Source organism: Eretmochelys imbricata, chromosome 9, assembly GCF_965152235.1.
Source record: "Eretmochelys imbricata isolate rEreImb1 chromosome 9, rEreImb1.hap1, whole genome shotgun sequence".
Taxonomy (NCBI): Eukaryota; Metazoa; Chordata; order Testudines; family Cheloniidae; genus Eretmochelys; species Eretmochelys imbricata.
Window position 1 is genome coordinate 32545301 of NC_135580.1, and position 13981 is coordinate 32559281.

The 13981-nt window shown below is 43.0% G+C and overlaps 1 protein-coding gene across 5 annotated transcripts in view; it reads left to right on the forward strand.

The window, feature by feature from the left end:
* Positions 1-13981, forward strand: part of TFDP2 (transcription factor Dp-2) — a 162684-nt gene that overhangs the window by 97838 nt on the left and 50865 nt on the right. For all 5 annotated transcript variants that reach the window (XR_013347052.1, XM_077825716.1, XM_077825714.1 and 2 more), the window contains 2 exons: positions 5906-6027; positions 11661-11708. Coding sequence is in view for 4 of the 5 variants with exons in the window: in XM_077825716.1 (XP_077681842.1) it covers positions 5906-6027; positions 11661-11708 (170 nt within the window). In the remaining variant the exon portion in view is untranslated. The remainder of the gene's footprint in view (positions 1-5905; positions 6028-11660; positions 11709-13981) is intronic.

Consider the following 13981-nt stretch of genomic DNA (forward strand, 5'->3'; position numbering starts at 1 on the left):
TTCTGAAGAGCTCTGTCACCGTGACAGACAAGGATCACCTTCCAGCTCTGGTTGCTTCATCATTTCTGGATGGGAAGATTAGGGTTTCCAAAAGGAGACATATTTACCCAGTTCCAAGTTCATCTTCCTTGTCCTCTGTTAAGAAGAATAGGCCACAAGACATTGGGCGTTTTCCCCTGGACCACCCTTTGCTTCCTCTGCCTTGGATACCTACAGGATCTCCATAAAACGCTGGATTTCCATTCTTCCCTTTGGATCCACTGTTACATTCTGTTTTGGATGTACAGTGGTAACTCTAGCAGGAAGAAGATGGAGGAAGAATACAGAAGTCTGTGGCTTGCTTTGTACCACCCAATGGCCTGCCTCCTGCAGGCACCAAATCCTACTTGCTGGGGTGACTGGCAGTCATGGGACCTAGGGCCTTATTGGGGTGGGGTTTGGCCAATACTGGATTTAAGGGATTTAAATAAATACATTTGAAAGTTTTGGTTCGGAATGTTATCTCTCGCCACCATAACCCCTTTGCTGTCAGTTATGTATTGGTTTGCAACCGCTGATCTAAAGAATGCATATTTGCACATCTCATTCATCAAAATCATCACAAGTATCTGTGATTCATAGTGGCTTGTTGCCACTATCCATACACGGTGCTCCCATTTGGCTTTTCCACGGCACCCAGAATTTTTACAAACTGTGTCTCTGTGGTAGCAGTCATCTGAGGAATCAGGCTATTTATGTTTACTCTTATTTAGACAACTGGCTACTCGAGGCTCTCTTGCACAAAGAGCTGTTAAACCATATCGGCTTCAAGAATAAATTCTTTTCAGACTTTGGGCTCTTTCTTAATTGCCCAGAGAAAATCCTCTGCCCCTCATAAAGGATTCCCTTTGTAGGTGCCATACTGGACTCTGTGGAAGTCAGAGCTTGTCTACCAGAGAATAGATTTATCAAGATTAGTCAGTACCATTATAGATTGACAGTGTCCCACCCAGAAGATTTAAAATTCTTCCTGAGTCTCATGGTAGCTACTACTTACATAATCCATTTTGCCCATCTAAGGATGAGACATTTACAACACTGGATGTCTCAGGTTTACAGATGAAATCAGAACAACCTTCAGTCATTGATCACTATGCCTCAGAATGTCATAGTCTCCCTCCACTGATGGTCAGTCGAGATGAATGTGCTCAGAGGTGCACAGTTCAATCCTACAAGTCCATCCTGTACAGTGACTTCAGACACATCAACAAAGGGTTAGGGAGGACATCTGAATCATTTGACAGTTCAAGGGCACTGGCCCCCTCAGGAGGGATCCATGCATATCAATGTACTGGAATTAAGACCTGTTCATCTGGTTCTCAAATCATTCCTCCCTTACCTGGAAGGGAGTGTTGTACAGGTTGTGACAGACAATACATCAGTGATGTATTACATCAAGCTGTGGTAGAGATCATCCTCGAATTGAGGGATTGCCGATGATGATGATGACATCAACAAACAGGGGCGGCCCACTCTGCTCTTCTGTCCACAGAGGCAAATGGTGTGTTTGTCATGACATTTTATCCTGTGGCCCTGCACCTAGTAGGGGAAAACAGTATCGTCATGAACTGTCTTAGCAGAGACAGCTCCCAGATGCACAAATGGTCTGTAAAGGATCAGTTGGTTCAGACTATATTCTCCAGCTGGGGTCAGTCAAAGGTTGACCTGTTCACAACAAGGGTCAACAGAATATGGTGCCTCTCTGTTCCAGAGCAAGCAGAGACCGACAATCCCTGTCAGATGCCTTCCTTTTGCATTGGAGGAAGGGCTTGATGAATGTGTTTCCTTTCTTCCCATTGATTTAAAAAAAAGATATTATCAGGACAGGGCAAGGATGATACTCGTTGCCCCGACTTGGCCATATCTGCAGTGGTCATTACCAGTCTCCTTCAGCTGTCCAGCAGAGTCTTCACATATCTTCCCCTGCCGTCAACTCTCCTGTCCAAGCAGGAGGGCAGGATCTTTCTTATGGACCCACAGTCTCTTCACCTGATGACATGAGTGATTGGACTTGAGCAGTCTGCTCTTGAACAGTCGCATTCTTCATCTGTGCAGGATGTACTAATTAACTCACAAAAGCAATCTACTAGAATTTGTTACTATCTAAAGTGGTCTGGATTTCAAACTTGGATGAAGGGACAATCTGGCTCTCCTGTATCTGCTTCCATTTCTTGTGTTTTTGAATACTTAATGTACTTAAAGCATGAGAAGGAGGGGGCTCAGACACAGACCAACAGATACTACTAGCAAGAATCTTTGGCTTTCTGGCACATGGAGCACATGGACCCCCACAATGCACTACAGATAGGGGGCACGCATTTTGAAGAACTGCAGTTACTAGAAGAGAAGTAACCTTTCTTTTTTAAATACTTTCCCAGAGTTCTTAGTATAAGGATAAATGACTGACTTGGCACTTTAACGGTAATCATTTAGTTTCCTTTTCTTTGTTACCTAGAGAACTAGGACTTGGAGCTTGACTCGAGGAGAGATGCCTGGTGAGAGGGTGGGCTAATGCAGGAAGAATACCCCACGGAAGGAGTAAGAGGACTGACCAGATAATCCCTGGGTTGGAACCCAGGGTAGAGGGAGGGACTGGGTTCCCCTGTACTCTCAATGGGAAGACTAGCAGGAAGACTCCAGACACAATTGCCAGAGAGACTATTAGGCCTGGCTCAAGGCTATCAACATCCTGTGAGGTCCTGGGACTATTGGTAAAAACCCTGGTTTACCCCAAAAGTGGTGAGACCAAAGGTGACTGAGTCAGAGGGCCAAGTCACAAGGAAAAAGGGGATCACTAGCAGATCTGTGCAGCAAGACTGCGGAGAAGAAAACCCTGCAACACCTTACCTAGCCACAAGGTGGCATGCCAGCTGATGAGTCACTTTGACACAGTGACCTTAGATGAATTGCTTAAACTCTCTATGCCTCGGTTTCCTTATCTGTAAATCAGGAATAATGGTTCTTACAAACCTTTGTAAAGTATTTGTAAAGGGGGTCGTCCATTATGGAGCTGGTTTTGACCAACAGGGCTGAAATAGTTGTGAAGGTGGTCTGAAACTTGGGAGGAAGTGATCATGATCTGATAGAATTCAATATTCTATGAAAGGAGGACATGAGAACAGCAAAACAAGGACATTGGACTTCAGAAAGATGGATTTCAACAGACTCATAGAAATAATAGGCATGGTCCCATGGAAAGATCAGGGTCAAAGGGGGCTGGCAGTTCTTAAAAGTATAATACTAGAGGCTCAATATCAAGCTATTCCGATGCAAAGGAAAGATAAGAAAGACAGGAGGCCAATGTGGCTGCACAAGGAGCTTTTTAGCTATCTAAAAACCAAAAGGGATATGTACAGGAAATGGCTGGAGGGGCATGTCACCAAGGAAGTATACATGAGAATAGGGCTAGCGTATAGGGACAAAATCAGGAAAGCTCTTCAGTTTCTCCTCCATGTAAGACTCCTTCTGATTCTCTGAGCAAAGCACTCTCACCTTTCTCAATATTACAGCCAGAAGCTCTATCACTCCTAGCATCAGGTTCAGAACTGATATTGAATCTGCAATATGACTCTGATCAGGAACAGATACTGCAGCACAAAGAAAGACTGCTTGTAAGAAGGCAGTGTGATGAAGATCCTTATCAACAAAATTTTTATCGCCTGGATCCAAATATAGAATTCTGTCCAGAATGCAGGTTCCACCATAGATGAGATAGCTGTATTGGCCCTCACCAGGACAAATTTATCCAAGGAAACTTTCTCCACTTGCCATAGGAGAGAACTTCAAGCCTCTGGAGCTGCAGACACTGGATCAGTGATCATTCCTGGTATGCTGTTAGAGGAGGAAGAAGAACTATGTTAATCAAATGAATTCATGAGATGGATCCAGAATTGGAGGGTCAAATATCCCAGGTGATAATGTAAGGATTTCATTTTCATTCCCTTCAGAGGATGTAGTTCTTATTCTGAACTAAAGGATATAATGCCTAAGATTCTGTGCATGCTATAAAGAGCTGTGGAGGAGACTTTACACCCAGTGTTTGATATTTTGGGTTAATTCTCTAGAAGCAGAATTATTTCACCTTTATTGGATGGACTTTCTCAACCTGTTCCATCAAAGAAAGTCCTCTCTATAGTCATGCCTCAGATCTGTATGCTTTTCAACAACGTAGAGCTCAGAATAAACTGGGAAATATCATTTTTAATACCCACTCGATGGATTCCTTTTACAGGAGCCATCTTGGACTTAACAGTAGAGACAGATGCTTAAAGAAAAAAATCAGCCTTAAACCTTCTACATCAATTTCCAGAACAAATTTATTCGTTTTTTGTGTGGTTAATAGGTCTCATGGCTTCAGCGATGAATGTAACTCCCTACACTCATCTATGAATGAGGCATTTGCAATATCGGATACTGAAAAAATTCAGGCCCAGCGTCAACAGTACACATAGGATTCTGATTGTTCCAAGAAGGATATACCTATCCCTACTGTGGTGGACCCATTACAACTTGAAAGCCTCATGAATACATAACCCAACTAACCTAACAGTTGTTTGTGTAGGCCTTTTTTTATTGCCTGAATAAGAGCCAACCAGATTAGTCGAATGACTGAAATTTAGTCCCATCAAAATCTAAGGTATGCAGTTTTGGCTCACATGGATCATTACAGGCCCCAGGAAAAGTACAGGTAAACTGATTGATTGATTAATAAGAAATTAAGTTACTATTTTAGGCAACTTGGTTTGTCCTTGTCTACACTTGGAGTTAAACCAGGGGTCTCAAACACGAGGCCCGCATGCTGCCCACTGAGTTATTTCCTGCTGCCCACCATAGCTCCCTGCACCCCCCACCTCCACCGCCCCCGAGCATGCCGCGTTCCTCGCTCCTCTGCCTACCTCCCAGCGCTTCCCGCCACCAAACAGCTGTTTGGCAGCGCTTAGAACTTTCCAGGAGGGGGGGAGAGGAGCGGGGACGTGGCGCGCTCAGGGGAAGAGGCGGGGCGGGGATTTGGGGAAGGGGTTGGACTAGGGGCAGGGAGGGGACGGGGCCTCATGGAAGGGGTGGAGTGGAGGCAGGGCTGGGGGCAGAGGAGGGAGGGCTTTTGTATCTTTGTATGAAAACGTGTCAGTGATGTGGCCCTCTGGCCAATGTACGAGTCCTCATGTGGTCCTCGTGGTGATTTGAGTTTGAGATCCCTGAGTTAAACTGTGTTCAGAACTGATTAGCTGCACCCGCTGATTCAGCTGCAACAGGTCTCTTTTAATGTAGACAACATTTTAAACAGAATTTTAAGATATAGATTTCATAATTTTATGTATATGATTATATAATTCATCTACAGTCCTGCAGAATTTTCTTGATTTTGGAGATTCATGATCAAACTGTTTGCCACCAAGGACAACATCAGGCGTTCCAGAAGGGGCAAGAGCCTAGGCTCCTTGGCTGATGCCTGCTTCTACAGTGGTATCCAGCCCCCATTTCCACCAGTTTCACTGATCCCCAAAATCAAGAGACAGCTGTGTGTGTGTGTGTGAGAGAGAAAGCCTTTCACCTCTGATACATGCATTGTAAGCAAAAGTTCAATTTCATACTCTTTACTTAAGAAAATCTCTCTCATTAGATTGAAAGAAATTGCCAAATGACAGTGGAATTGGATCTGACATTAAGGCCTGGAATATAATATGTTGCAGGATAGTTTGAGGCCATATTTTTAAGAGATGCCTCTTCAGTGTTAAGTGCATGTGACTGCAGTTTATATAATGCTAAAATTGTTTTACTGTTGCTTAAGACCATGATTAGATTTGATTTATGTCCATTTACTTTTAAATTGTTTTATAGAACATAATTTTGTTTCTAATTTCCATAGATCATAAGCACACCACAAAGACTGACCAATTCAGGGAGTGTTCTGATTGGGAGTCCATACACCCCAGCACCAGCAATGGTCACTCAGACGCACATAACAGAAGCCACTGCCTGGATTCCAGAGTAAGGATTTGTTTTGTTTAAAGAGAAGTGCTGGGCAGTGAGGCAAACCTGTTTTGATTTTTCTTCTGTATACTCTTGCATGTGTATCTTGGCTCAAATATCCTAGTTCCTACACAGTTCAAAGGGTGTGTGCTGTAAGCATATTTTGTACTTTTAATGTCTGTAATATGTAAGCGTGTAACTACATGTACCAGTGATTTCAGTCCGGGTTCATTTCACTACCTAATTTGTATATGGGTTTGTGGTGAAACTTATTTTCCTGTAGTAATGCAAAGGACTGAATGTATTTGCGGAATTAAAACAAGTCCTTGCTCTTCATAGATCCATACAAATTTATGGTATCCTTACCGTAGAGGACTATTGGTGTTTGCCAACAGTAGATGGGTGTGCCAAACATGCCTTAACAGCTATTTTTTTAAAACAGGCCATAAAACTAGTGATAAACTCTAAATGTTGCTGATGACTGTATTTTCATATTAGTGATTTACCGTGTTGCAATCTACTGTTCTCACAGAGATCTTTGACTGAAGAGCAAGGTGCTTTGGGTTTTGACCTTTAAAATCTTTCAGGACCCCTTTATTTTTTGATTTCGGCATTCCTGCACCTTAAGATATCATGGACAGATTTAGTACAATGTTTTTGAAGATCACTTTTAATTTTCAAGTAAGACTTTTAGGACAAGTATACCCAGTAGTCCAACATCAACATATCCTTCCCTGCAAATACTACTGCTCGTTTAAAATAGGCTTATATATCTTTTGAATGCTGTAAGTGCTGAGATACCATGGTGATGGCTGACCTTATAAAAAATTAGACAGACAGAAAAGGCACAGTGTGTGTAAGTGGCTGGATGATGCTACATCAACTATTAATATTATTACTCTCTCAGTAATATTTTGCACTTCCATCCAGGATTCTCAGATCAATTTTCAGACACTAATTAAGTAATCCTCAGTTTTCTAACCAGTGATGTGTATGTCAGTAATATCTTCCCAGTTTTAAAGATGGGGAAATGGAGGCATGGAGAGTTTAAGTGACTTGTCAAAGGGTACCCAGTAAGTCTGTGGCAGAAATGGGAATAGAATTTTCTATCCTGACTATTGGTCCTATGTTTTAGCCACAAGGCCTGTTAAGCACTTTTTGCTCTGTGGCAGAAATGACAACCTGAACAGTTGACAAGTAAACTGCATGACCAGTTAGCCAGGTTTTTTTAATCTTCTGAAAGAGCAACTGGTTCTGAATTTTTGGGAAGTAAATCCAATTTATGGCCATTGTTGAACTAAGGGTAAGTCAGTAGGTTGGCCCTCTTATGTTTTTTGTCTTTTTCTATTAGTGTGTATGCTATTGTGATATATGGTATGGTATATGGTATGATATGGTATCAGGGTATTTAGAGTGCTTGTTAAATATCACTAGACATTCAGATTTCTGTCCTACTGGTTGATATAGGAGACTCTTTTCTTTTCTACATCTAGCACTGAAGGACAGCCAGACTTCTGTGACTTGCAAAAGTCTCTTGGTCTAAATGATTACTCCTAATCTGTTGATGTTCTGATCAAGATTCTAAAGTTCTATGTCTGAATCTTACACTAGGTGTACACGTGCCTCATGCATGCGAGATCAGATTCTTTTGAATAACAGAGTCTTTCAGTACTACACGTGCACCCTGTGCCTCCTCATGCTCCTACACAAGGGATTAAAGGTAGAGTGGCTCTGACCCTCTCTCAATTCCCTCTTACCACCCATGGCAGTGAGAAGGAACCTTCCACCTGGCCAACACACTACTCTTCTTAGAGACTTTAAAACCATTTATGTCATCAAATTTGTAAAGAAATATTTATTTTGACAGAGAGAGAGAGAGAAAAGAAAAGTTACTGGGGATCCTCCTGTACTCCAGGATGAGGCACTTCATGCTAACCACCACACCTTGTGGCAAACTCCAAATTTTAAGTGTTTAAACCCTGCCCTCCTGTGAGTGACTGATCACCAAGGATGGACACAATGCCTCTTTTGCCTAGGGGAATGCCGTATCCCAGACAGGTGCTCTGTGTGTAAGTCCTTTTCCTCCAGGGACACCCAGCTCAAGCTATATCTGCTAGAGCAATCGATGATGGTAACTTTGGACCCAGAAATGAAGATCACTATTAGAGCAAGGCCAAGTGAGCCAGCATTGGCCAGAGCTCCCTTGAGCCCAAATCATAACCCAGGATCAAGCACTGGAGAGAAGATAAAGAGAGCACCACGATAACTGGCACCAGTGACTTCAACACTGATTACTTCAGTATCAGTGAAGTCTTCAACTGAAGGCCTCAGTAATGACAGTCTCATCATTAACTGCTCTGGCACCTGCACTGGTCTCTCTGACACAGGCATCAAAACTGGCAACCATGCCTTTACGTAAAGACAGCACTCACTTATAGAGACAGATGGAATCCAAAGACAGCATCAAATGTGAAGGGAGGTCTCAGAGGGATGACACAAAACATCACTCTTTGAAGGATACAGCATCTGAGTCCTCAACCAGACCAGGAACAGCACAGAGAATGAGAGACCCACAGCTATCCATCTGGTGTACATGAAGTACATATGATTCACAGTGAGAACCAATCATTACCAGTGTAAGGTACTGCCTTTCAGGCTCTCTGTGGCACCAAGAGTTTTTACAAAGTGCCTAGAAGTAGCAGTGACCCATCTCAGAAGAAAGTGCATTCCCATTTACCCTTACCTCAATGATTGGCTGACTAAGGGCAGTTTCTAAAAGGAGATGGTGGCAAGCTTAGAATACGTGCTATTCCTGTTCTCTGAACTAAGCTGCCTACTACACAAAATTCTCTCTTAACTCATCACATATGATAAAGTTCATAGGAGCCTTGACTCCTAGATCAGTGAAAGTATACCTTTTTGAAGACAAATTCCTGTTGCAATACCTATCACTCAGAACACGGGGTTCCACATCAGTGTCCTGGAGCTCGGCACCTCAGGCTAGCCTGCCTGGCCTTCCTATCTGTTTTTCAGAATTCTACAGTGAAGATCCAGACAGACAACACATCTGTAATGCACTTCATCAACAAGCAAGGAGGCGCATGCTTGTCTCCTCTCTGTCTGGAGTCCATCAAGCCCTGGACAGGGTGCCACCAACACAGGATAACCCTGATGGCTCTTCACTTATGGAAATTAACTATGACCTGGCAGCCTTCCTGAGCAGACAATCTCTGTCCAATCAAAAGAGGTCCCTGTGGAGATTAATCATAAATGGGGGGGTTCTCATGATAAAACTGTTTGCCACCAAGGATAACATCAAGCATTCCAGAGGGGGCAGGAACCGAGGCTCCTTGGCTGATGTGTGTCTTCTGTAGTGGTATTCAGCCCCCCCTTTCCACCATTTCCACTGATCCCCAAAGTGATTTCCAAAATCAAGAGACAGCTGTGATCATTCGCATAGCTTCATACTGACCAAGGCAGTTTTGGCTGGCAAACCTTCTGCAGCGGTCCATTCAGCTTCTGATTCAGCTCCCAGAATTCCAGGGCCTGCTTTCACAAAAGCACAGTCAGATACTCCATTCTGATCTTAAGTCACTGCACCTGACAGGCTTGGATATTGGCTGGATAAAGACAGGGACTGCTCTAGAAAAGTCCAAAAGATCCTGATACAGATCAGGAAGATGTCCACCAGAAGGACTTTTTGTCAAAATGGAAAAATTTCTTTTAATTTGAGCAGTCCGACTGGGCCTGGACCATACTAGGCTTCAGTACTACAGAGCCTCAACTAGTTGGTGCATTTACAACACTCCAGCCTTTAATTCAGCTCTATTAAATCCACTTTGCAGCAATTTCTATTTGCTATCCACCTGTACAGTCTTATTCAGTTAACTCTCACTTGATAATGTCAAAGTGTCTCAGGGCCTGGTCAGAGAACCTGTCTGCAACCTTAGTACTATCCTCTCAAGACTCATGGGGTCTCCTTTTAAGTCCCTTTCAGAATGCTGGTTGTCATCTCATTCTGAAGACTGTCTTCCTAGTTTTAATCACTTCAGCCAAGAGAGTGTGCAAGCTCCAAGGTGCTTGTGACTGACCCTCCCTCCCCGATGTTTTATAGGGTAAAGTTTTTAGCATCACTTTATCCATAAATACATCACCCAGCTAGTCTTAAAATTACATCTGAATCAAGCAATCTTCCAGTCTTTGGAATATATTCCCAAAGATATATTCCCAAAACCCCATTGTTACCTGGAGAGGAAGTTACACACATAGAACGTTTCCAGAGCCTGCCTTACTATGTTGACAAAACCAAATAGTTCAGGTTGTTTCCCTGTTAATTTCTGGTTGTTGTGGCCACTCCAAAGTCCAGGCCATATCATCACAAAGGATATCTGGGTGGATAACATGCTGTATCTCATTGTGTTACCAGTTGGCTGGTGTACCTTTCCCACTGAACATCAAAACTCATTCCACCAAGGCTCAAGCAGCATCCTCTGCCTGCTTCAGGAATGTTCCAGTTTTCAAGATCTGCAAGGTAGCAACATGGAGTAATCCACTCAATCTTGACAAGCATTATGCATTGGACTTAGCTGCCAGAGCAGATGCCAAATTTGGGGGAAGCGGTGCTTCAATCTCTGACTGATGCAGCTGCTATACATACCACCATCCAGCTTGCCAGTCATTTAGAGTGTGGGATCCACACTAGACACGTACTCAAAGAAGGGAGAAGGGTTACTTAGCCTGCAGTAACTATGGTTCTTCAAGTTAATGTGGTCCATATGGGTCCCACAAACCACCCTCATCCCTACTTTCAGAGTCCTCTACTACCACAGCGTTCAAATTGTGAAGGAACTAAGTAAGGGTCACAACAACCCCACCCTTTATCCTCAGTCACAAGAAGGAACCTGGTGCATGCACAACCCCACTAGATTCTAGTGTTAAATAAATCCATTTGTGCATGCCTGCGCACCTATAGTAGAATACACACTGATTGAGTATATGTACAGTTAATATAGGGTAAGTATCTGTTCTTTCTTAAATTGTAGGACCTTGTTATATAACAAAGATATAAGTTGGATGATATGTGAATACATTATCCATCATGAAATCTTAATACTTAATAATTTTTTCATCTTTTCATCTGTAGATCTCAGAGTACTTTATAAAGGTAACCTTTATCATCTCCTTAAGATGGGAAAAACCAAGGCACAGAATTTAAGACTGGGATTTTCAAAGGAGCCTAAGGGACTTAGCAACTCAAATCCATTGAATTTCAATGGGATTGGTTGTCCAGCTCCCTTAGGCACATTGAATAATGCCAGCCCAAGTGACTTGCCTGAGCAGCAAATCAGTGGCAAACCTGGGAATAGAACCTATGTTTCCTCACTCCCACTATGATATTCTGTTCTCTGTACCATGCTGGGTCCACAATTTTAACCATTTCTCACTTAAATTCCGTCAGGTGATATTTGCATTATTTTTTCTCTCATTATCGTTTGCATAGTACATTTAACTGTACTTAAAAATGAATGTTTTTTTAAATGCTCAAGTACAAGGCTGTTGATATTCCTATATACAAAATGTATATATTTTCTTGGCCCTGCATAAAAGAAAGATGTTAAATTTAAAAAAAAAAAATGTTTCCTTCTCCCTAGGGACAGAAAACGGGCTCGGGAATTTATAGAATCAGATTTTTCAGAAAGGTGAGTATTGCTGAATGTGTGTTCTGTTTCTATATTTGTAACCAGATTTGCTTTCAGTTCCAATTTGAGAGGGAGAGATAACAAGTTCCCACTTACAGTGGTTTTCCATTACTCTTATTCCCTAGCTAAACTACTTTAGTTATAATAGTATGTCTGCAGTAATCATAGAGACAAAAAAGAAAACCGTTAAAAATAAATGAAACTCTTTCCCAGAAGTGGAATGGTTCTGGTTTTCTATGTAACAAACACATGAAGTGAGCTTTAGCTCACGAAAGCTTATGCTCAAATAAATTTGTTAGTCTCTAAGGTGCCACAAGTACTCCTTTGCTTTTTGCGAATACAGACTAACACGGCTGCTACTCTGAAACAGGTGTTAAATTATTTTTCTTCTTCAAGTATTGTCCATATGGGTGCCCCACTCTAGTTGTATTCATGTCCTTGCACCTCAAACCAGAGATTTTAGGTAGCAGTGTCCGTTCGGCCCACACATGCACTCTTCCCATCTTGTGCTCTGCCTCAGTGCAGGCGAGCCACCCTGAGTTCCTTCTCAAATGCCTTTCGCCTCAGACAGAGCCTTAACAGAGTCTGATTTCAGAGTTCATTATCTATATCTTACTTTTGTTTTGCAGTTAATAGTGTAGTTCCTAGAGTTTTCATTAGTGTTAATACTCTGCTTCTTTTCTTTTTTTTCTTCTCCTCTTTATTTTGTTATTAGAATATCTAACTCCCTGTCCTTAGTTAGTTCTTCTTTGTCTCTTCTCTCTCGGGAAGTGAACCCTGGAAAAGATAGCCCATCTTCCCCATGTTTAAATATTCTCTCTCCCGTCAAGAAGCCATTCCAGTCAGTGATGAACATTCCTGCTGCATTCACTGCCTCGGAGAGTCACACGTGCCTCAAAAGCACATGTTTTGTGTGAAACTAAAATGAAGGGCTAGGAAGACCCGTGAACTATAATTGAGATGCCTCATGATGGAAAGTTCACTCAGACCAACCTCTGACCCCAGCCCTGGGACCTCTCCTGTACAGTGGTCTTTGACTAAGTCAGTTCTATCAGTGTCCTCGGCTCAGCGCTCTCTGGTGACTTCAAAGAGGAAATCTTTGGATTCCTCTCAAAGAAGTGGGCTAAAGTCCCCTGAGAAAAGAGAGAGAGATCCCAGACCAGAAAAACCACTTCAGTACCGATCGACCTATGATTGGATACCCACGAGGCTGCAGGATCCTCAGGTACCATACCACCAATAAATCTAAAGACTCTAAGGGCACAGACTCGGGAAGATCGGTACCATTGTGGAAAGGAGTGGTATAGAGCAATATAGCTCCTCCAAAGCGGCACAACGGAGTCCTCTCAGGCCTCTGTACCAAGTACTTCGGCTCCACAGGGGACCAGAACAACACCTACCGGCTATTCACTGGAGTGCAGAAGACTCTTGGTACCATCGGCTCCGTCTACATCAGCTTCTGCTGCTCAGCTTACCTCATCGCTCAAAAGATTTCTCTGAAGACTTACTAATCTCAGAGATGCCTGACTCACCTCTACTCAGCACTGACATGATCTCAATACTAGCCATATCTCAGTCCCCTGACTTATGTGCAGTACTGAGGCAGTCTCCCCCAGCATCCATGACCGCTTCACCTCTGTCAAGCGATGATGAAGAGGATGACGATGATTTTTATTCAGTGTCTGTGGAAGGCTTCCCATTACAATACCAAGAAGCCAGCCACCCAGAAATCGCTACAACCCCAGTTTACTGCCGTGGGAGGCACAGCTCACCCAGTTGGTATGGACCCCCTTGGGTGTCCCCACCCATGCACTTAGCACCACCTCACTGGCCCTACTGAGACCCACAGGCAGCCTATAAACACCAATTCTCAAGGGTATCTAGTGTCATCCAAAAGGATAGAGGAAGACAATCTCCTTCAGCTTCTCTATCCAGACCTCCTGATCCTCAAGAGGAGATCTTTGAGGAACAGGAAGTGAGAGTAGACGAGGTTACTCCTGTGACCAACATCTCTTCGTCCTCTCCTGATGAAGATGTCATGCCTTCCCCACCAACCCTTCCAGATGACTTCAAATAGTTACAAGATCTCATTAAGACAGTAGCGAACTCAGTACAAATTTAGCCCGAAGAAGTCACAACATAAGCTGCTGGACATCCTACATACTTCTTCATCAGGTCTCATTGCGCTCCCTGTCAATGAAGCCTTGGTCAACCCAGTGAAAACTATATGGCAGACACCAGCCAAAATATGTCCCACATACAAAAGAGCAGAC